Source organism: Nycticebus coucang, chromosome 2 (genome assembly GCF_027406575.1).
Source record: "Nycticebus coucang isolate mNycCou1 chromosome 2, mNycCou1.pri, whole genome shotgun sequence".
Classification (NCBI taxonomy): Eukaryota; Metazoa; Chordata; class Mammalia; order Primates; family Lorisidae; genus Nycticebus; species Nycticebus coucang.
In genome coordinates, this window is record NC_069781.1 from 98889447 (window position 1) to 98914267 (window position 24821).

Here is a 24821-nt window from a genome sequence, read left to right on the forward strand (position 1 = left end):
GAAATTCAAAAAATCCTTAATGAATACTACAAGAAACTCTACTCTCACAAATATGAAAATCTGAAAGAAATCGACCAGTATCAGGAAGCACGCCACCTACCAAGACTTAGCCAGAATGAAGTGGAAATGTTGAACAGGCCTATATCAAGTTCTGAAATAGCATCAACTATACAAAATCTCCCTAAAAAGAAAAGCCCGGGACCAGATGGCTTCACGTCAGAATTCTACCAAACATTTAAAGAAGAACTAGTACCTAAACTACTAAACCTCTTCCAAAATATAGAAAAGGAAGGAATATTACCCAGCACATTCTACAAAGCAAACATCACCTTGATCCCCAAACCAGGGAAAGACCCAACAAGAAAAGAAAATTATAGACCAATATCACTAATGAATATAGATGCTAAAATACTCAATAAGATCCTAACAAACAGAATCTAACAACACATCAAAAAAGTTATACACCATGACCAAGTCAGATTTATCCCAGGGTCTCAAGGCTGGTTCAATATATATAAATCTATAAATGTAATTCAACACATAAACAAACTTAAAAATAAAGACCATATGATTCTTTCAATTGATGCAGAAAAAGCTTTTGGTAATATCCAGCATCCCTTCATGATCAGAACACTTAAGAAAATTGGTATAGAAGGGACATTTCTTAAACGAAGAGAGGCCATCTACAGCAAACCCACAGCCAATATCGTATTGAATGGAGTTAAATTGAAATCGTTTCCATTTAGATCAGGAACCAGGCAAGGTTGCCCATTGTCTCCATTGCTCTTTAACATTGTAATGGAAGTTTTAGCCATTGCAATTAGGGAAGAAAAGGCGATCAAGGGTATCCACATAGGGTCAGAAGAGATCAAACTTTCACTCTTCACAGATGATAAGATCGTATATCTGTAAAATACTAGAGATTCTACTACAAAACTTTTAGAAGTGATCAAGGAATATAGCAATGTCTCAGGCTACAAAATCAACACCCATAAATCTGTAGCCTTTATATATACCAACAATAACCAAGCCTAACAAACAGTCAAGGACTCTATTCCTTTCACAGTAGTGCCAAGGAAGATGAAATATTTGGGAGTATACCTAACAAAGGACGTGAAAGATCTCTACAAAGAGAACTATGAAACTCTAAGAAAAGAAATAGCCGAAGATGTTAACAGATGGAAAAACATACCATGGTCATGGCTAGGAAGAATCAACATTGTTAAAATGTCCATACTACCAAAAGCAATATATAATTTTAATGTGATTCCTATTAAAGCTCCATTGTCATACTTTAAAGATCTTGAAAAACTAATACTTCGTTTTATATGGAATCAGAAAAAACCTCAAATAGCCAAAACATTACTCAGCAATAAAAATAAAGCAGGAGGAATCACACTACCAGACCTGAGACTGTACTATAAATCCATAGTGATCAAAACAGCATGGTACTGGCACAAAAGCAGAGAAGTAGATGTCTGGAACAGAATAGAGAACCAAGAGATGGATCCAGCTACTTACCATTATTTGTTCTTTGACAAACCAATTAAAAACATTCAGTGGGGAAAAGATTCCCTATTTAACAAATGGTGCTGGGTAAACTGGCTGGCAACCTGTAGAAGATTGAAACTGGACCCACACCTTTCACCATTAACTAAGATAGACTCTCACTGGACAAAAGATTTAAACTTAAGACGTGAAACTATAAAAATACTTGAAGAAAGTGCAGGGAAAACTCTTGAAGGAATCAGCCTGGGTGAATATTGTATGAGGAGGACTCCCCAGGCAATTGAAGCAGTATCAAAAATACACTACTGGAACCTGATCAAACTAAAAAGCTTCTGCACAGCCAAGAACATAGTGAGTAAAGCAAGCAGACAGTTCTCAGAGTGGGAGAAAATATTTGCAGGTTATACCTCTGATAAAGGTCTAATAACCAGAATCCACAGAGAACTCAAACGTATTAACAAGAAACGAACACGTGACCCCATCTCAGGATGGGCAAGGGACTTGAAGAGAAACTTCTCTAAAGAAGACCGACGCACAATCTACAAACACATGAAAAAAAGCTCATCATCCTTAATCATCAGAGAAATGCAAATCAAAACTACTCTGAGATATCACCTAACCCCAGTAAGAGTAGCCCACATAACAAAATCCCAAAACCAGAAATGTTGGCGTGGATGTGGAGGAAAGGGCACACTTCTACACTGCTGGTGGGAATGACCACTAATATGTTCCTTCTGGAAGGATGTTTGGAGAATACTTAGAGACCTAAAAATAGACCTGCCATTCGATCCTATAATCCCTTTACTAGGTTTATACCCAGAAGACCAAAAGTCACAATATAACAAAGACATCTGTACCAGAAGGTTTATTGCAGCCCAATTTCATAATTGCTAAGTCATGGAAGAAGCCCAAGTGCCCATCCACCCACGAATGGACTAGCAAATTGTGGTACATGTATACCATGGAATACTATGCACCCTTAAAGAAAGATGGAGACTTTACCTCTTTCATGTTTGCATGGATGGAGCTGAAACATATTCTTCTTAGCAAAGTATCTCAGGAATGGAAGAAAAAGTATCCAATGTACTCAGCCCCACTATGAAGCTAAATTACAGCTTTCACATGAAGACTATAACCCAACTATAGCACAAGACTATGGGGAAAGGGCCAAGGAAGGGGAAGCGAGGGGGGAGGTTTTGGTGGAGGGAGGGTAATGGGTGGGGCCACATTTATGGTGCATCTTAGAATGGGTACAGGCGATTGCACTAATGTACACAGCTATGATTTAACAATAATAATAAAAAAAAAGAAGTTAAGCACCAAGAGAAGCTGGGGGAATGTCGATAGCGTGGAGAAGATCTGCCTAAAAAGGAAAGTTTGCTTTCTACTTTATTTTTGACAGAGCTGTGTGTAAAATATCTCAGTAGGCCATGGAGAAGAATTCCACAAAGGGACAAGGAATCAACAGCCAAGTGAGAGGGAGAAACAAGAAATGATGTACCAAGATTCCCAGAGGAGAGGGAAGGGAAGGAGGGCTTGACAGTGGAGAGGGGGAAGGACAGGGCTCCCTGGAAAAAGGACAGCAAAGAAAGGGACTAGGGCAGCGACTTTCAATGGGTGTGCCATGACAGGATCTTAGGTGGGCTGCAAAAATGTTTAAAAATCATTAATTAAATTATTTTCAAAAGAAAAGAAATAAGTTCGAGTTCTCTGTGGTTCTGTGGTTCTGGTTATCAAACCTTTGTCAGAAGCATAATCTGCAAATATCCTCTCCCATTCTCAGGGATGGCTGCTTGCTTTACTTACTGTGTTCTTGGCTGTGCAGAAGCTTTTTAGTTTGATCAGATCCCAGTAATAATGTACTTTTGGTGTTGTCTCCATTGATGGTGGTGGTGGGGGGGGTCCTTCTCCTAAAGTATTCTCCCAGGCCATTTTTTTAAAGTGTTTCTCCTGCACTCTCTCCAATAATCTTTCTAGTTTCATGTCTTAAGTTTAAATCTTTTACCCAGGGAGAGTCAATTTTTGTTAATGGTGAAAGGTGTGGGTCTAGTTTCAGTCTTCTACAAGTCGCCAACTAATTCTCCCAGCACCATTTCTTAAATTGGGAATCTTTCCCCCAATTTATATTTTTGATAGGCTTATCAAAGATCAAATGACAATAAGTGTCTGGGCTCATCACTTGGTTCTCAATTCTGTTCCATATATCTACCTCTCTATTTTTGTGCCAATACCATGCTGTTTTGATCACTATAGATTTATAGTATAGTTTGAAGTCCAGTAGGGTGATTCCTCCTGATTTGTTTTTATTTTTGAGTAATGTCTTGGCTATTTGATGTTTTTTCTGGTTCCATATAAAATGAAGTACTATTTTTTCCAGCTCTTTAAAATATGACAGTGGTGCTTTGATAGGGATTGCATGAAATTTTTAAATTGCTTTGGGTAGTATGGACATTTTAACAATGTTGATTCTTCCCAGCCATGAACATGGTATGTTTTTCCATTTGTTAACATCTTCAGCTATTTCTTTTCTCAGAGTTCCATAGTTCTCTTTATAGAGATCTTTCACATCCTTTTTTAGGTAAATTCCCAATTATTTCATCTTCTTTGGCACAACTGTAAAGGGAATAGAGTCCTTGACTTTTTTCGGCTTGACTATTATTGCTATATATAAAAAAGCTACTGATTTGTGGCGGCGCCTGTGGCTCAGTGAGTAGGGCGCCGGTCCCATATGCCGGAGGTGGCGGGTTCAAACCCAGCCCCGGCCAAAAACCACACACAAAAAAAAAAGCTACTGATTTGTGAGTATTGATTTTGTATCCTGAGATGATACTGTATTCCTTGATGACTTCTAAGAGTTTTGTAATTGAGTCTCTGGAGTTTTCCAGGTATAAAATCATATTATCTGCGAAGATTGAAAGTTTGATCTCCTCAGACCCTATTTGTACACCTTGATTGCCTTCTCTTGCCTGATTGCAATGGATAAGACTTCCATTACAATGTTAAAAAGAAGTGGAGACAGTGAGCAACCTTGCCTGGTTCCTGATCTGAGTGGAAATTTTTATTTATTTTTTTGCAGTTTTTGGCCAGGGCTGGGTTTGAACCCATCACCTGTGGTATATGGGGCCAGCACCCCACTCCTTTGAGCCAAAGGCACTGCCCTTAGTGGAAATGTTTTCAATTTTACTCCATTCAATATGATATTGGCTGTGGGTTTACTGTATATGGCCTCTATCAGTTTATGAAAAGTCCCTTCCACACCAATTTTCTTAAGTGTTCTGATCATGAAAGGATGCTGGATATTGTCAAAGCTTTTTCTGCATCTATTGAGAGAATCATATGGTCTTTGTTTTTTAGTTTGTTTTGTGATGTATTATATTGATAGATTTACATATATTGAACAAACCTTGAGACCCTGGGATAAAACCCACTTGGTCATGGTGTATAATTAGTTTGATATGTTGCTGGATTCTGTTTGCTAGGATCTTACTGAATATTGGTGCATCTATGTTCATTAAAGATATTGGTCTATAATTTTCTTTTCTTGCTGGGTGATATTTGCTTCATAGAATGTATTGGGAAGTATTCCTTCTTTTTCGATGTTTTGGAAAAGGTTGAATAATATAGGTACTAGTTTCTCTTTAAAGATTTGGTAGAATTCTGATGTGAAACCATCTTGTCCTGAACTCTTCTTTTTGGGGAGAGTTGGTATAGTTGATTCTATTTCAGTACTTGATATAGGTTTGTTCAGCATTTCCAGTTCTTTCTGATTAAGTCTAGGAAGTTGGTGTGCTTCCCAGTATTGGTCAATTTCTTTCAGATTTTCATATTTATGAAAATAAAGTTTATTGTCATAGTCATTAAGGATTCTTTGAATTTCTGAGGTGTCCGTTGTTATTTCACCTTTGTCATTTCTGATTGATGATATTATGGATTTTAATTTTCTATTTTGGGTTAGGTTGGCCAATGGTTTATCAATTTTGTTGACATTTTCAAAAAAACAACTTTTTGATTCATTGATCTTTTGAATAATTCTTTTGTTTTCGATTTCATTTAATTCTGCTCTAACTTTAGTTATTTCTTTTCTTCTGCTGGGTGTAGGGTTGGAATGTTCTTCCTTTTCCAGTTGCTTAAGATGTCCCATTAAGTTACTGACTTCCTCTCTTTCTGTTCTCTTAAGGAAAGCTTGCAATGCTATAAATGTCTCTCTGGGCTGCCTTTGCAGTACCCCACAGGTTCTGATCATTCGTGTCTTCATTATTGTTTTGTTCCAAAAATTTGGCAATTTCCTTCTTAATCTCATTTATGACCCAGCTATCTTTCAGCATAAGATTATTTAGTTTCCCTGTCTTTGTATGAGTATGCAGATATCTGTTATTGGTGAGTTCAACTTTTATTGCATGATGATCCGAGAAAATACAAGGAATAATGTCTATACTTTTAAATTTGCTGAGGTTAGTCCTGGAGGATGGTCCATGAACTAATGAGAAGAATGTGTATTGAGTTTTGTTAGGATGGAATGTTGTGTAGATGTCTATTAAATCCAATTGTTGAATGGTTAAGTTTAAGTCTAAACTTTCTTTGCTTAGTTTCTTATTGGAGGATCTATCCAACACTGCCAAAGGTATTTTAAAATCTCCGACTATTAAGATACTGGAAGAAATCAAGTGGCTCATGTTTGTTAGAGTCTCTCTTATAAATTAGCATGCATTCTGGTTGGGTGCATAAATCTCATCATGTTGAGTGTTGCCCTTAACAAATATGAAGTGACCATCCTTATCTTTCCTTCCTTTTGTTGGTTTAAAGCCTATTGTATCTGTGAATAAATTTGCAATACCTGCTTTTTTCTGATTACCATTTGCCTGAATTATAGATGACCATCCCTTCACCCTGAGTCTATATTTATCTTTTAAGGTAAGATGAGATTCTTGTATATAGCAGCTATCTGGCCTGAGTTTTTGTATCCAGTCAGCCAACCCATGCCTCTTTAGAGGACGATTTAAGCCATTCACATTAATTGAGAGTTTTGATAAGCCTGGTAGTATTTTGGGTATCGAGTTTTTCGAAAGTCCAGTGGATAATTTTAATCCTTTCGCCATTGTAGAAGTTGGAGTTTGATCAAAAGCTTCTGAGTGAGTTTATTTTTGTGGTAGAGGATTGGGGTGGTCATTATGGAGGATAGGCTGAGTTTAGTTATGGCAAATTTCTTTAACATGTGATGTCATTGAACTACTTAATTTCTCCATCATAAATGAAACTCAGTTTAGCTGGATACAGGATTCTGGGTTGAAAGTTATTTTGTTTTAGGAGATTAAAGATCTCCCTAAAACAAAGATGACCACCCTCTTCTAGCTTGAAAGGTTTCAGCAGAGAGATCTGCAGTCATTCTAATATTCTTCCCCTTGAGGTTATGGTTTTCTTATGTCTGGCTGCTTGCAGAATTTTCTCCTTCATATTAACTTTGGTGAAGTTAATTATAATGTGTCTGGGCGATGTTTTATTTGGATTGAATCATGCTGGGGTTCTGAAACTGTTTGCTATCTGAATTTAAGAATCGCTTTCCATGTTTGGGAAGTTCTCCTTGATTATCTCTTGGAGTAGAGCATCTGGGCCTTTGGAAGCAACCTCGTCGCCTTCAGGAATTCCTGTAAGGCAAATATTAGTTTTTTTGGAATTATCCCACATCTCTGAGAGAATGACCCATTTTTGTTCTCCACTTCTCTTCCCCTTTGAGCATTTGGGAGCATTCAAAAGCTTTGTCTTTAGTGTCAGAGATCCTTTCTTCTGCCTGCTCCATTCTGTTACTGAGGGATTGTACTGTATTTCTCAGATCTTTGAGGGCTGCGAGTTCTTGCCTCAATGTGTCAAAATCTTTGGTGATTTTGTCTTCAAATTCATTGAATTCTTAAGACAACTTTTGACTTGCTCCTTGAATTTCTAATTCCAACTTTACCTCCTTTCTGTTAATCTTATTTGCAATCCAAATTCTGAATTTGATTTCTGACATCTCAGCCATTTGTTTATGAGTGGGATTTTCTGTTGTGTGTCCTTTTTCATTCCTTGGGGGAGTTGTTCTACTCTGATTATTTATGTTGCCAGAGTTTTTTCACTGATTCTGCCCCATGATTCTTTTTCACTGTTTGGCTAGAAAAGCTGGTAAGCTGAAATTGAATTGAGGGCTCTTGGAGTTGTAGTTAACCAGCCTTTACCAAAGAACTTGGATTGGTGATTGGGGCTTTTCCCCTAGAGCTTAACAAAGGTCCCATTCAGTACTACAACCTGAAACTCTGGGGACCTGCTTGGTGTGGTAGGGCTAGGTGGCTCTGACCTGTATTCAGCTAGTCTCTGTCCAATCCTAGTGAATGAGTGGCTTTGGGCTGAAATCTCAGCTGTGGAGATATATAAGCAACTAAGACACTCCACCACCTGACAGACAACAACTGGAAGAGGAGAATCCCACACTCCCACAACAGCATAACCTGGGTACAACCTTGGTGGGTCCCTGGATGGTCGGCCCAGGTCAAGAGTTTCAAAACATTTGTCCCCGTCAACACAAACACCGATTAGGTGGGAGAGTTCAAAAGGTCTTCAGCATCTAGGCAGCAGGGGGTCTGCTGGCAGCTCAAGTGTAGCTGACTGTGGTGCTCTGTGGAGTCAGAAAGGCCTGCCCAGCAAAATAGTCCAGGGGGGCTGGTACCTGTTTCCCCACCTTGCACCTCCATCACACCCAGGCACTGCTAGCCCCACAGGGCTGTGATCCAGTTCCTTCCAATGAGCAAATGCACCAGAGATTTGGGCCTGCCACAGTCAGAGGGAAGTCAATGCCTTGTCGGCCAAGCGACTACCCTCTGCCACCAGCCAGCTGGGGGAGTTGAAGTCTGATTATATCGGGTGCTCAATGGAAACTGGGGAGTATTCCACCTGAGCTTGTTTTAAACCAGAGGTTAACAAAGCAGCAAATGTTTTTTGCCCTCAGAGATCATGCCTCTGCCCCAGCTGCTCTGCTCCTCTGGTATCCCTGCAGAATTGGGGAAGTATCTTTCCAAAATTTATAGAGTGATCCTCTGCAGGATCACTCTATTAATGCTGCTGCTAGGTTGGAGATGTCTCCACTTGGGTTCCCATGCCTCAGCAGTTCCAGAGCCTCCACCTGTCATACAGAGACCCAAGCCTCCACCTGCTGCTGAGTTGCTCTTTCTCAGAGCCAAGCCACACTCCTTACCCACTGTGCCTTTCTTCACTATTACTGGATTCACAGTTACAGTGTAGCTGCGCTACTTCAGACCATGCAATGCTCTTAAAAAAGAGCCATGAACATTTTAGCCTCTGTAATGGTTGGGCTTCTGGACTGCCAGGCCAAGGGGAAGGGTAGATTGGGAGTTCAAAGTGGCAGGTAAAATAGTTGTTCAACCTTCATGCCAGGCAAGAGAATGCCCAGGCTCATAGCAGGGACTCTTTAGAAAAGGAGTCCCAGCTTCCAGCAACTCACTCCTGCGGGGTGAAAGAAGAGGACCTCAGTTCACCGCTCACTAGTAGAGATCTCACAGCAAACAAGCAAGCAACTCTCTTGGGGGAGGGGACGGACATGCATCCTCTTTGGGGTGGCTTCTGTATCTGAAATTTGTTTCCTTGGAGTTTCAGCTTGCCTCAGCAGAGAAGATGTGCGATTATCAATCTCTTCTTTCATCTCGGCTTTGACCCTTCAGCTTTGTTGGGTTCTTTCTGGCTGTTATCTCTCCCTATGGATGGGAGCTTCTGTTGAAAGCTGGCTTCAGTTGGCTATCATCCCCCACTCCCCTTTGCTCTTGTTGAATGTAAAAATTGGAGTTAGAGAAAATAGCCAGGTTTTAGCAGAACACAAGACACATTGAAACAAAACGAACAAACAAACATAAAAGCAATCAGACACACAAACACACAAACAGACATGCAAACAATCAAAAACCAACAAAAATAATCGAATAGGCTGATGTAAGCACTCTCAGCAACCATAAGAGGAAGGGGAGGGCTCGGTGCCTGTAGCCCAGTGGTCAGGGCATAAGCCACACACACCAGAGTTGGCAAGCTTGAACCCGGCCCAGGGCCCACCAAACAACGACAACAACAACCAAAAAACAGTTGGATTCCCTGGTGGGCACCTGCAGTCCCAAGCCACCTGAGAGTCTGAGGCAAGAGAACCACTCAGCCCAAGAGAGTTAGAGGTTGCTGTGAGCTGCAACGCGACAGCACTCCACCAAGGGTGACACAGTGAGACTCTGTCTAAAAAAAAACAAGGAAAAGAAAAAGGAAAACAGAGCAAGGAAAATAATAATTAGAAAAATTAACAGTAACTCCTACAAGAAAGAAAAAAGGAAAGAAAAGCAAAAAGAATGAGCAAAGAGAGAAAAAAAGGTAACAAAATTATATTAAAGGCAACAAAATCATGCGGCTATATGCCATAGGGATTGACTTTAGTAGGAATGTATTTATGTTGCAATATACTTTCTGGACACCAGGTGGCGCCATGAGTGGTTCCCAGGCTTAAATTGTTCTTGGTATTTGCCTGAATACCAGCTTGGTGCCTAGACCCTGTCGAACTGCTGATTTCACTGATCTCAAAAAATCTTCACAGCCAGATTTCACAAATTCTCCCTGCAACAGTTCCCGTGCAGGAAGGCTGTTTGCAGGTAGACTGAAATCTCTAAGCCTGGTCCATGCGGAAAGGTCCCTGCAGCGACCACCATCTCCCAAATTCCAAACCAATGGCCTCTTTCTATCCGGGATCTTTCCCATCTGAGTGTCTCTCCCTCCACCTAACCACAGTGGTGCTGCACCAGACAGCACCCCCCTCTGGCAGCCTAATTCTGCTGGGAGTCCAAACTTCACCAATCTTTCCACACAATACCTAGTTTCCCCATGAACTGAGAACTGCAATCCTCCATGGTGGAGCCGGTTGCCACTGCTGCTACCCACAGCTGCTGCAGCTGCAGGGCAGAACCTTTCCTGGCAGTCTACATAGCTCCAGATTACACTCAAAGTCCAGCAATCCGCCACCTCACTGCAAAACCTGAACTGCCCCTCCATACCAATATTCCACGCTGGGAATGATCTAGCCCACTCACTCTTACCTGTTGTTCCAGGAGAGCTGAGCTAAACATCCTTCCCATCTGCCATCGCGCTCCAGAGTCAACCTAACTCTTTTGAGGGTTTTTTTTTTTTTTTTTTGCTTTTTTTAAAATCCCTATTTTGTAAAATAAATCTGCGGTTCAGGGAGGAAAAGTAAGTTACACAACGTCATACAACTAGTATTACCTAGGTTTTTCAATGTTGTATTTCTTGTTTGGGAAGAATTTATTTTTCCTTTTTTGAGACAAAAGTCTCACTCTGTTGCCCTGGGTAGAGTGCTGTGACATCAGCCTAGCTCACAGCAACCTCAAACTCCAGGATTCAAGTAATCCTCCTGCGTTAGCCTCCAGAGTAGATGGAACTATAGATGCCCACCGCACCCTGCTAATTTTTCTATTTTTAGTAGAGACCAGTTGTCGGTCTTGTTCTTGCTCAGGTTGGTCTTTAAGTCCTCAGCTCGAGGGATCCTCCTACCTCAGCCCCCCAGAGTGCTAGGATTATAGGTGTGAGCCACTATGCCTGGCCAGGATTTTTAAAATTACATTTTCTGTCTGGAAGCTTGTCCCTGTATAAAAACACAGGGTTTGGTAAAATCAGTAGATTTAAACTGCAGTATCATTAGTCTAATCATTAGTTTTTTTTCTTTTTCATCATAGGCTACTGAATTCAACCAATGGAAGAATGTTCTGTTCATCATACAGTTTCTTCTTTCCTGTTTTTTGGGGTAAGAAACCATAGTAAGTAGAGGCATTGGTCTATGATATCTCTTGACAAGTTAAATCAAAATATACCTTCTGTCTTTCTGCAAACTCCTTTTGTCTGTTTCTCTGTACTTGTACAGCAGAGCTGACTAGGAGCCAGGATACCTGGGAGCACAGACTAAAGGACTAGGAGCAAGTGTAGAGCTGTTTTGGTTTTGACAGTTATGTTAATGTCCCATTCTACTCCAAGTATGATGTTGCCTGTTGATTTCTGAAAGTTTATTTGAAATGAAGTCAGCTGACATCTCAAGTACACAACTGAGGGTTTGTTTTTTTTTCTTTTGAGATAGAGTCTCACTATGTCACCCTTGGAAGAATGCCGTAGCATCACAGCTCACAGCAACCTCAAACTCTTGGGCTTAAGCCATTCTCTTGCTTCAGCCTCTCAAGTAGCTGGGACTACAGGTGCCTGCCACAATACCAGGCTATTTTTTTGTTGCAGTTGTTGTTTAGCTGTCCTTGGCCAGGTTCAAACCTGCCTTGGTGCATGTGGCCAATGCCGCAACCACTGTGCTGCAGGCACCAAGCCAACTGAGGAGTTTTTTTGTTTTTGTTTGTTTGCTTGCTTACTTTTTTTTTTTTTTTTTTTTTTGCAGTTTTTGGCTAGGGCTGGATTTGAACCTGCCACCTCTGGCATATGGGGCCTGCGCCCTACTCCTTTGCGCCACAGGTGCCACCCTGTTTGCTTACTTTTTAAAGAGACAAGGTCTTACTAATGTTGTCCAAGTTGGACTGAAACTCTTGGGCTCCAGTGATCCTCCTACCCCAAATTTCTTAATCACTAGGACTACTGGCTTATGCCACCATGCTAGGCAGTACTGTATTTTTGTTTTGTCACTATGTCCTTAGTTTTTCAAGATCCCTTCCTCACATTATTATGTGGCAATGACAGCCTTTTCTTATAGTGCTGTACCTGTTCTATTCAAAGACATTTCTGAAGAGAAATGTTGGGGCTATTGTATTGTCCAACAACTAGGCTTTTTGTTCTTGAAATTTTCTTTAGGTGTGTCTTTGTGTTGAAAGACCATGTTGTGTGTGTCTATTTTAACCTAAAAACTTGAAAATTTCTTTGCATCAATGGGCAATACATGTAACTAGTAAATAATTTACAAGGTGCAAAAGAATAAATAAGGATTATCAGCTATCCTCCTTTCTTTCTTTCTTTATTTTTTTTTTATTAAATCATAGCTGTGTACATTGATATGATCATGGGGCATCATACACTAGCTTCATAGACCGTTTGACACATTTTCATCACAATGGTTAACATAGCCTTCCTGGTATTATTTCAGTTACTGTGCCAAGACATTTACATTCCACATTTACCAAGTTTTGCATATACCCCTGTAAGATGCACCGCAGGTGTAATCCCACCAATTTCCCTCCCTCCACCCACCACGCCCCTCCCTCGCCTCCCTTTCCCCCTTCCCCTTATTCTTTGGTTGTAACTGGGTTATAGCTTTCATGTGAAAGCCCCAAATTAGTTTCATAGTAGGGCTGAGTACATTGCATACTTTTTCTTCCATTCTTGAGATACTTTACTAAGAAGAATATGTTCCAGCTCCATCCATGTAAACATGAAAGAGGTAAAGTCTCCATCTTTCTTTAAGGCTGCATAATATTCCATGGTGTACATATACCACAATTTATTAATCCATTCGTGGATCGATGGGCATTTGGGCTTCTTCCATGACTTAGCAATTATGAATTGGGCTGCAATAAACATTCTGGTACAAATATCTTTGTTATGATGTGATTTTTGGTCTTTTGGGTATATGCCCAGCAGAGGAATTACAGGATTGAATGGCAGATCTATTTTTAGGTCTCTAAGTGTTCTCCATATATCTTTCCAAAAGGAATGTATTAATTTGCATTCCCACCAGCAGTGCAGAAGTGTTCCCTTTTCTCCACATCCACGCCAACATCTCTGATCTTGAGATTTTCTGATACAGGCTAGTTTCACTGGAGTTAGATGATATCTCAAAGTAGTTTTGATTTGCATTTCTCTGATGATTAAAGATGATGAGCATTTTTTTCATATGTCTGAAGGCCGCACGCCTGTCTTCTTCAGAGAAGTTTCTCTTCAAATCCCTTGCCCAGCCTGCGATGGGATCCCTTGTTTTTTTCTTGCTAATGCGTTTGAGTTCTGGTGGATTCTGGTTATTAAACCTTTGTCGGAGACATAACCTGCAAATATCTTCTCCCATTCTGAGGGCTATTTGCTTGCTTTACTTACTGTGTTCTTGGCTGTACAGAAGCTTTTTAGTTTGATCAAGTCCCAGTAGTGTATTTTTGAAGCTGCTTCAATTGCCCGGGGGGGTCCTCCTCATAAAATACTCACATAGACCAATTTCTTCAAGGGTTTTCCCTGCACTCTCCTCTAGTATTTTTATAGTTTCATGTCTTAAGTTTAAATCTTTAATCCAATGAGAGTCTTAGTTAATGTTGAAAGATGTGGGTCCAATTTCAGTCTTCTGCAGGTTGCCAGCCAGTTCACCCAGCACCATTTGTTAAATAGGGAATCTTTTCCCCATTGAATGTTTTTAATTGGCTTGTCAAATATCAAATAACGGTTAAGTAGCTGGATTCATCTCTTGGTTCTCTATTCTGTTCCAGACATTTACTTCTCTGTTTTTGTGCCAATACCATGCTGTTTTGATCACTATCAATTTGTAGTAAAGTCTGAGGTCTGGTAGCGTGATTCCTCCTGTTTTGTTTTTATTTCTGAGTAATGTCTTGGCTATTTGAGGTTTTTTCTGATTCCATATAAAACGAAGTATTGTTTTTTCAAGATCTTTAAAGTATGACAGTGGAGCTTTAATAGGGATTGCGTTGAAATTATATATTACTTTGGGTAGTATAGACATTTTAACAATGTTGATTCTTCCCAGCCATGAGTATGGTATGTTTTTCCATTTGTTAACATTTTCAGCTATTTCTTTTCTTAGAGTTTCATAGTTCTCTTTATAGAGATCTTCCACGTCTTTTGTTAGGTAAATTACCAAGTATTTCATCTTCTTTGGCACTACTGTGAATGGGATAGAGTCCTTAACTGCTTTTTCAACTTGACTATTGTTGGTGTATATAAAGGCTACCGATTTATGAATGTTGACTTTGTAGACTGAGATGCTGCTGTATTCCTTGATCACTTCTAGGAGTTTTGTAGTAGAGTCCCTAGTGTTTTCCAGATACACAATCATATCATCTGCGAAGAGTGAAAGTTTGATCTCTTCTGACCCTATATGGCTACCCTTTTCTTCCCTAATTGCGGTGGCTAAAACTTCCATTACAATGTTAAAAAGCAATGGAGACAATGGGCAGCCTTGTCTGGTTCCTGATCTGAGTGGAAATGATTCCAATTTAACTTCATTCAAAATGATATTGGCTGTGGGTTTGCTGTAGATGACCTCTATCAGTTTAAGAAATGTCCCTTCTCTATCCTCCTTTCTTCCTGTTTTTCTGGACAACTGGCCCTGGGCTCAGCCTGTCCCTTTTCTCTTGACTGTGGTAAGGGGCATCCCAGGGTCATGTGCACATCTCAGCCCCATGCTCCAGAGGAGCCTGACTCAGCCTTCTATTTATTTTCACTGCTTTCAAGTTTGCATTTCCAATTTGCTTTTTTAAAAACCTATAACCCTCTATTCCGAGTTGAAAAATTTTAGAAAAGTATTTTAAGAAGTGAATAGGATGGTGAAAACACCAGTGCCAACCGTAATCCCCAAAGGCACTATCCAGAACACCATCACCCCAAATGTTGAAATATCAAAAGATCAAAATCCCCAAAGGATAAAATCCTAAAAATCACAACCTGATACTAAAATCCCGAGGGCTGAATTCTGGGGAAGGGCCAGGGTATCCAAATTTTTTTCTTTTCTGTCACACCTTGGAAAAAATAAGAGTTGTCTTAGGCCCCACATTAAATATACAAACACTAATGAAAGCTGACAAGTAAAAGAAAAGGTCCACACATACTTTCTGTGATATCCCATACCACAGATAAACAAAACAGTTCTCAGATGCTCTGCATGGCCGCAGGTTGGATACCCCTGGATTAGTGAATTTTTAGTTGTATGCAGGATAGTTGCATCATGTGAGGCAGAACTATTGCCTTGTTATTGTTTTTATTTGGAAGTTAAGTAGGATTTAAAGAGATGCATATGTGTGCCATGTTGACAAGGGATGGGTGGAAGTGTGGATTTGATTCTAGGTGTCAACTTGACTAGATTAAGGAATGCCTAGAAACCTAGTACAGCATGCTTTTGGCTGGGTCTGTCAGGGCTCTTCCAGAGGAGGTTACTGTGCGAGTCCTAGTACATTAGAAGGGGAAGATCTGCCCTCCGTATGGGTGGGCACTAGAAGGTAAATTGATCTCTCCCTGAGAGCTAGGACTTTTCTTCTTCTGGCTTGGACCTCAGAACTCCAGTCTCACCAGGCTTTGGACTCCAGGACTTAACACCAGCGACCCCTTGGGTTCTGAGGCCTTTGGTCTAGCCTGAGCCACACTGCCAGCATCCTAGTGTCTCCAGCCTTCATTAGGGATTTCTCAGCCTCCACAATCACCTGAGCCAATTCCTCTGACAAATTCTCTTTCGTGTGTCTGTATACAATATCCTGTTGGTTCTGTCTCTCTGGAGAACCCTGACTAATAGAAATTTGGTATTGGGGAAGCTGACTGTTTCCTTGCCGAAGGGCTGCAATAAGCATACAAGGCTTTTTAAGCTTAAAAGCAAATTTTTATTAGTGCAGTGAAAGCAGAAAATTGCTTAATTGCAATTGCTGAGCAATAACCAGACAGCATATACTTATAACATTGGTAGACCACAACTACAGTCCAAATACAAGTGCATGGAGTATTTTAAAGATCATAAAGGTGAAAACATAAGCAAAAAAATACAAGCAACCTCCCCTGCCAAATTATTTAATCCTGTCCAACTTCTGCCCCTTAAAAGATATAAATAAATGGCTTTTTCAAGAATTTTTAAAAATTATATTTTCCAGAATTATATTTTTGGACTTTGATCTTCTGGGATTGTGATTTTCAGAATTTTAAACTTTAGGGATTTTGATCTTTTAGGATTTCCACATTAGGGCCCAAACCTGACAAAGAAGACTTATAATTCTCTGTTGAGTTTTAGTGAAGGACTCAGCATGAGGAAATGGTACTGTGTGTAATCAGGAGTTTGTAAATAGAACATATGATGGAATGAAGTTGTTTCAGGAAGATAAACAGGAAGATAAAGTGGATTCAGGGAGCTAAAGATAAATTACAGACTGGAATTTAAGTTGAAAACTAGAATTTTTTAAAGCTAGTGCTGCAGTTCTCTTTAATGTTGCCGAGACATTGTAGCTTCCAGTTCATACCAGAGGCTGGCACCAGGCCCCCTAGGTCCCGAGAGGATTATCCTCATTTGTGCCTGCCCCAGTACCAGGCAGGCTCTTTGATCCCACTGAAACAGTAATATATCCCCGAGTAAAACCCCAAAGAATCCCATTTTTCCTAGTTACAGCATAAAAAAGTATTCTAATTCTTGACTCTTCAACTCATACTACTAATGACATAGTGTACAAGAGAAAGCAAGCAGGGTTCTGCTCATTGTGTGAGCATGGAGTGACAGAGCCTGTGAACAGTGTGAGTATCCCCATCATCTCCATCAAGGCAGAGCTTAGGGGAAGATCTCCAGCTCACCACCGAGTCCTTGGGTACTTGGGGGAAGATAAGTGTACTTGAAATTCTTTGAAATCAGGAATTACAGGAGAATAATGTGCTTGGGTAGCCTTGTGGTTGGTAGAAGGAGTATAAAAATCGAGCATTTGTTGTATGCAGGATAGTTGCATCATGTTAGGCAGAACTGTTACCTTGTTATAAAACATCACTGCTTATCTGAGCAGTTGTGTTCAATCTCTATATATGCCTCTGCAGTGATGAGCAACAAGTCATAAAATTGGTCATTTGAATTCTGTTTGTGATCACCATGAGTGCACCACGCAGCCTTAGGTAAATCAGTTATTTGTTGTGCCATTTTTAGAAACACAAATCTTTGAGCAGCAGTTCTGGTCCAGAGGTTTCCACCTGGGCACCCTGACCCCAAGAGCCTGTGAGCCAGAACATGCACCTGGCATCTGCTGTCTGGGTAAATGTGCACCAAATACATGTGCTGCTATTTGTCAAATGTACATAGAGGATATAATGACTTAAACATACAGAATGCAAAAAAGTTACTGTGAATTAAGCAAAGCTTTTAAATATCTTTGCATTTTTTAAAATTTTTATTTTTTTATTTATTTATTTATTTTTAAGACAGAGTCTCAGTATGTCACCCCGCGTAGAGTGCTGTGGCATCACAGCTCACAGCAACTTCAAACTCTTGGGCTTAAGCAATTCTCTTGCCTTAGCCTCCCACGTAGCTGGGACTACAGGCGCCTGCCACAACACCCGGCTAGTTTTCTGTTGCAGTTGTCCTCGTTGTTTAGCTGGCCGGGGCTGGATTTGAACCCTCCAGCCTCGGTGTATGTGGCTGGTGTTTCACCACTGTGCTACAGGTGCCAAGCCATCTTTGCATTTTATTAATCCATAGATGCTAAAATCAAAAGCAGTCATGTGGAGGTTGACAATTTTGGTATTAACAGTGGAGTGGTTTCCCCTGTACTGAGTTAACAGAGGTTCTTTTAGTTCAGAGTCTTGGTCTTAGCACTGAACAGGTACTTATTGTTTCTTTTTTTTTTTTTTTTTTATTGCTGGGGATTCATTGAGGGTACAAAGATCCAGGTTACACTGATTGCATTTGTCAAAGTCCCTCTTATAAATGTATTCCTCCCCCCAATAGATTGTTTGGGCAAGACATGATTGCAAGAGGAACTTTACCTAACAATTGCAATCAGTGTAACCTGGCTTATTGTACCCTCAATGGCCCCAACAATAAAAAAAAAAAAATGTAATATGCTACTACTTTCATCTTAACTGGCTTCAGATGTGTATTCGTCCTCTCTGGGGTCATCTAGTGGGTACGTTGAGAAGTGCAGCTTTCTGTCTGGTTCCTGGTCTGTTGCTCAGGACTGCCACTCAGTCAGACTCTCTCCAGATGTGGGAGAGGGATTCTCCTTCCCTGGCTCAGCCCACCTGGTGAATACGCCCTAGTTGTCCACATTCATGATAGATAGAGACTGGAATTTTAGATCCATAGTATCCACCAGTTTTCAATGCAGGCCAAGGTGGTTTCATTAAGATATAGGTGGAGCCAGAGGCTGTGGCGGGCACCTGTAGTTCTAGCTACTCTGGAGATTAAGGTAAGAGAGATTAAGATCCCTTGAACCCAGGAATATAAGTCCATCTGGGCAACATAGAGAGACACCGCCACCCCTGCCACCACCCCTGTTTCTTCAAATAAATAAATAAAGATATAAGATGGAGAAAATGTTGCATGATTGGAAAAATCCGGGAGTTGGAGTTTTAAAACAAAAATAAAGAACATCCATGGTCATAGTTTAAGGCTGCATTCAAGTTTAGAAAGACTACAGAAGCTTCTCTGTGGTCCCTGAGTTGGACTGGCACCCCTGTGTCTCCTGTGTCTTTCATTTTGTTAGACTCTGAGCCCCTCCAGTGCAGATGTTGTGGATAATCTCCAACTGCGGGGGCCTGACAAAGCAGGTACTTAGTGACAGCAGGTTGAGTATTTAACTTTTTTTATTTTATGCATGAATAGGAGCCCCCAGGGCTCTAAATTGACATTGAATTTATTAAAATCGTAACTTTTAAAACTTAGATTTTCTTATTTTCTTGTATTTTTGAGACTCAGTCTTCCTCTCTCACACTGGGTAGAGTCCATGGCATCATAGCTCACAGCAACCTCAAACTCTTTTGGGCTTGAGCAATCCTCTTGCCTCAGCCTCCTGAGTAGCTGGGACTACAGGTGGGGTCCACTAAGGCCGGTTAGTTTTTCTAGTTTTAGTAGAGACGGGGTGTTGCTCTTGCTCAGGCTGGTCTCACAACTCCTGAGCTCAAGCAGTTCACCCGCCTCAGCCTCCCAAAAAAACTTAGATTCTCTTAAGCCTTAGAGTTCAACTGATAAATACTATAACTCTATTTATAAAGCTAATAATTTTTTCTATGAAAGAACATTTACTTTTTTATTTGACTAATGGCAGCTTATTAACTCAGGTTTAACCAATTAAAATTTCCTAAACAATTTACTGTTAATTAGTTCCATTTACAACTTAGTGGATTAAAACATTTTAAGCTGCATTTACAAATATGATATGCCTGATTTTTCTTCAACAATTCCAACCCCTGAGGGTTGGACTAGCAAAGCCAGTAGATTGCTTTATGTCCTTAAGCAACTCTTTGAAATCTAATAAACCAAACTTGGAAATGTGGTAAATCAGCCTTTTAAAAAGGATTCAATTACTGTGTACAGACTTGCTCAGACTCTTACTCCTTTCAAATTAAAATTGCATGTCTAATGTCAATTACACAATTCAAATTAAAACCACAGAGTTTCTTTAACTTGTCAAATTGTTTTAATTACCTTAATAAGAAATTCACAAATTATTCTGAAGATTATGAAATTTAAGTTTTATAATAAGTTTTATAATTAAGCTGGTTCATTAACCTATGTAAACCTTAGTGTATTTTAACTCTGTTTTTTTCTTTTCTCTCTACCATCTCAGTAGTAAATATATTCAGGCCAACAGAAGTTACGGTATTGAAGGTTTGTGACCCTGGTTCTGTTAGTAACATCAGAGATTTAAGCCTAGATAGAAACTAAAACTGGAGGTTAAATTCTAGCAAGGTGAGTTTTCTTAGAGTTGAGTGTACTTTGCTTTATGAGGAAGCCAAGCTCCTGCTCCCTACCTGGAATTTTAGCTTGAAAATCTTGTCTCTCTGTGTCTTTTTCAAGTTTTATTCTCAGACAGTTTTGACTGTAATTCCTTTTAGCATTTAATCATCTGATTTAGATGAATGGAGTTTTGTGTCCCACTTGGGCTGTAGCTAATTTCCTTTACTATTTGATTGGAACTGACTCATTTCTTTACCTCTACCTGCCTTCTACACTCTTGTCCTGTGTGCGTGTGTATGTTTTTCTTGTCTGGTGGCTGTTCACAATTCTGTAGTCATTTTATTGACAAGTAAGTGTCAACGCTTAATGTTAAATGCCTGAATTAACTTTGGGAACAGGTACAGGAGTATTATTGGCACGTGAAATCCATTCATTTCAATCTCCTTTGTCTAAAGTCCTCACTGCTGGCTGCACATTAGAACCACCTGTGGAGCTTCTAGATCTCGCACAGCCAGGGCCCCAGCTCCAACCAGTTGAACCCAAACTCTGCCGGGCATCACTGTGTGTTGAAAGTGCAGCAGGTGATTCTGATGTACAGAGAGGATTAAACCACTATTGTAACATGGGTGTAAATGGAAAGATTTGGGGCCAGTAAACTCATGCTCCTCACCCCCATTTCGTGGAAAAGCTAATAGGAAATGCACAGAGAAACTGCAAAGGACACCTCAGGCAGGTTTAGCAAATGCACAGCTGGATCACTTTCCTGTTAAGAAAAGGAAATGAAGGGTACCTGTAGATTAGTGGGTAGGGTGCCCGCCACATACACCCAAGCTGGTGGGTTCGAACCCGGCCCAGGCCAGGTAAACAACAATGACAACTGCAACAAAGAAAAATAGCCGGGCATTGTGGTGAGCACCTGTAGTCCCAGCTACTTGGGAGGCTGAAACAAGAGAACCTCTTAAGCTCAAGAGTTTGAGGTTGCTGTGAGCTGTAATGCCACAGTACTCTACGGAGGGCGACATAGTGAGACTGTCTCAAAAAAAAAAAAGAAAGAAAGAAAGAAAGCAAAAAAAGAAAAGAAAGAAAATAAGACCAGTTAACAAGATGTCTTAAGGCAGGCATCCTCAAACTTTTTAAACAGGGGGCCAATTCACTGTCCCTCAGACCTCTGGAGGGCCAGACTATGGTTTTAAAAAAAAACATCTATGAACAAATTCCTATGCACACTGCACATATCTCATTTGGAAGTAAAAAAAAAAAAAACGGAAAAACGGGAACAAATACAATCATACTGCCTCATGTGGCCCATGGGCGGCAGTTTGAGGACCCCTGTCCTAAGGTGTGGTTTATAAATAAAGCTTTATGCTGTGTGTTTCTTCTTATTTGCATGAACTGCTTTATGTGGGTTGCTTGCCAGTCGTCTTAATCTGTTACTATCTCCCAGAGGGTAAAGTGTGCTCAGACGTTTGCTCCCTTGCCTCAGGTTTCTACTGATGTACTCCACAGTCCTGTGCAGCTATTACAATTCGGCCCTGACGACAGCAGTGGTTGGAGCCATTAAGGTAAGTGGATGGAGTGTTGGAAGGAACAACTCAGTCAAGGAATTGACTGTGAATCCAAACTTTCCCATTGTCATGTACTAAGAATGGAGGTGGTGACATTTTCAGTTGGGTCTGGGTGAACCCTTCTTCTTCTGATCTCCTTTTGAATAGAACAGAGGGACAACTTGCTAATTTGAAGAGGAGAGATAAATTAGGAGTGGCTGAGAAGGTACGGTCTGAGAAAATGAAATAAAAGCTGGAAAAAACCCAAATATCACTGATTATCAAAATACCTTTTGATCTATACATTGGTTTTCTGGAAGAGCCTGCTCACTGAGAAGTAGAACCCTTGTGAAGAACTGTTTTCCATCTAGGTGTACCCTCAATTGTAATGCAGTGCACTTGTGGATTGGTATTGGGGGCTATGTGTGCATTTCAGTACACACACACATGCACACACATGCACATGGATGAATAGGGGTTGGGGGCGTTTCAAGTTCTAGTCTACTCTTGCTTTGTTTTTCTTATAATGAAGAAAACTCCCTGCTCTAATACCTGTCACCAACCCAGAGTGTTCCTAGAAGGCATTGGGCAGAGTACTGTGTGGAATTTATTAGGTATTTCTACTCTGTTCAAGTGTAGGGTGATTAAAATTTACCACCCAATGATGGTAAAGAGATAAAATTTGGCCGACTGATTACAACCCAGCTTCCATCTTTTGCCTCCTGTATATTAATTGGAATGGTTGGGGGGAGGTGAATAATGTGGTTTTCTACAATGAGCACACCATCATTTACTTTGCTTCTTTACCAAGCCATACGTAATTTAAAAAATTCATTTAACACTCTGTGAACATCTATGTATATAGGTCTCTATGCAAAATAACTAAAATGCCTAGTTTCAGGTTTCACTATGTGTGTGTATTTTCCCCTACATGCTTGACTTTTAAAATGACCAATCCTCTCTCTTTTTCTGCAGAATGTATCCATTGCCTACATCGGCATGTTAGTTGGTGGAGACTATGTTTTCTCTGTGTTAAACTTTGTAGGGTTGAATATTTGGTAAGTGGTATTTGTAAATTAGTTCATTTTAGTAAAATAAATTTAAATAGTCTGATTGATATGTAATAAGCAAAAGAGCAAAGAGAATTTTACATTTTAAGCCAGGAGGTGTTTTGACATTATAATTTCTAAAAGAATTTTACTTAAATCACTTATTGCATCTATTTTTATGACATACTTCCTCATGTGGCCCCATGGGGACACATGTAATGAAAATTCATGGGGCTGAGATCTGAATTTTATTTGTGTGTCTTCTCACAGAAAGTTCCCCTGGGTTATATGTCTTTCTCAGACCAAGTGGGTCTCATGAAGCTCATGCTCTGTCAAAATGCCAGACACTAAGGATGCTGTAAGGATTGATTAAGATACTTGGGAAAGGCATTTGGGGGTACCAGATATGGGATGCCATTTAAGAATAATGGTATGTGGTTTCTTCAAGAAAAACCAGGTGCTTATTATTTCTCTCCAAGATTCTGTGTTTGATTTGATTACTTTTTTTCTGCCCCTCAAAGGCTTGTAAATAAAAGGGGGAAATTCTCATCAAATAATCTACAAATTTGAAGAGCAAAACAGAGATCTGAATAATCCATTCCATATCAAGCAGACTGTATTGATAAAGATGTCAGCAATTGCTGGTTGTAGCACTGATAAAATTCCCAGTTATGTACTTTTACTTTTTTTTTTTTTTCCACCTTTCAGCATGGCTGGGGGATTGAGATATTCCTTTTTAACTCTAAGCAGCCAGCTAAAACCAAAACAACCTGTGGATGAAGAAAACATTCCTTCAGATTTGAAGAGCTAGAGGCTTGGGCAGAATTGTGGACTGGCTTGAGACAGGGGACACATGGTGGAGTGGTTCTCAGCAGGAACACAAAGCCAGAAGTTTCAGACTTGGCACATCCACCCTCTGCGTAAAGCACAAACAGGAATGTCTGCAGAATTAACTACCTCACAGGCACTGCACAGTTGAGCCATCACTGGTCCTGAGAAATACATCTGTGTAAAACCTCACAAGTGGGAAGTGACTCTTTTCAAAATAAGCCACTGGGACTTGGTAGGTAGTGTGCTGAGTGCTCACCTACCCACTTGCGTGGCCCCTTGTCCCAGTAACATGTACTGAAGAGGAGGTCAATGTTTTAATGGCAACTATTTCCTTATCAGCATCTTGGCCTTAATTTTGAAGGCCCTAGTCAAAGCTTGGTGCCAAGGAGAAACAATTTATTTCAGTTTAAACAGACATGTCTTTATCTTAATAAAATTAGCCAGTTAATTGCCAATAAAATTAGTTGTTAGCTTTGATGTAAGGTGTATTCATATATTTTCCTAATCATCAAAGTAAAATAAAACATTTCTATGTATGCCTCATACTGTGATATTATTGTAAGCAGGCAGAATACAGGAAGTCAGTAAATCACAGAGGAGAAGAATATTCCTATCTTAAAGGGATAATTAGATAACTCCCTTTATAAGTCATGTTGGAAAACATTACCAAGTAACTCAGTTGAAAAGAAATTCTCAGGGACGGAGACAAGATGGCTGACTGAAGCCAGCTTTCCACAGAGGCTCCCATCCAGAAAGAGAGTTAAAGGACAGAAATTTAGCAAGTAACCTGATGGATTAGAGCTGCACCAAGAGAGAAGGTTGAAGTACGCATATCAACCCTGCTGAGGTGAGCTGCGACCCCAAGGATACAAACAAAAGGTACAAAATCCATCACCAAGTGGATGGGAGTCCCCTCCCCCATGAGAACGGCTCGGAGTGCCCTGCAAACAAACGAGCAGAGTTCAAAGTTCCTCCCACTACGCTCCATGGGAAAGACCCTCTAAAAACTGGACCTACCTCCCCTACTAGGGTGCCACGGCGTTCTCCTGCCAGGCATAAAACTGTATAAAACTGTATATCTGCTCTACCTGCAATTCTGAGCTCCCAGCACTCCCTACCACTCTCACGCTGAAGTCTAGAGGTCTGTCCCCCAGGAGTCCAGATTCTTGGATGATTTCTTGAGGGGTGTGGACAGGGCCTAAAGTGAAGCTGGTCAGTGCTGACTCTGGGGCACGGGAGTGAGGAGAGGAC

General features: G+C 40.4%; 1 protein-coding gene across 5 annotated transcripts in view; it reads left to right on the forward strand.

Annotated features, from left to right (window-relative positions):
- Positions 1-24047, forward strand: part of SLC35D2 (solute carrier family 35 member D2) — a 72493-nt gene extending 48446 nt beyond the window's left edge. For 4 of the 5 annotated variants that reach the window (XM_053577115.1, XM_053577131.1, XM_053577114.1 and 1 more), the window contains 4 exons: positions 11268-11335; positions 21630-21708; positions 22666-22748; positions 23448-24047. In XM_053577115.1, coding sequence (XP_053433090.1) covers positions 11268-11335; positions 21630-21708; positions 22666-22748; positions 23448-23550 — 333 coding nt within the window. In that variant the 3' untranslated portion in view covers positions 23551-24047. The remainder of the gene's footprint in view (positions 1-11267; positions 11336-21629; positions 21709-22665; positions 22749-23447) is intronic. The other variant, XM_053577116.1, reaches the window with a different exon arrangement.
- Positions 24048-24821: the final 774 nt, after the last annotated feature.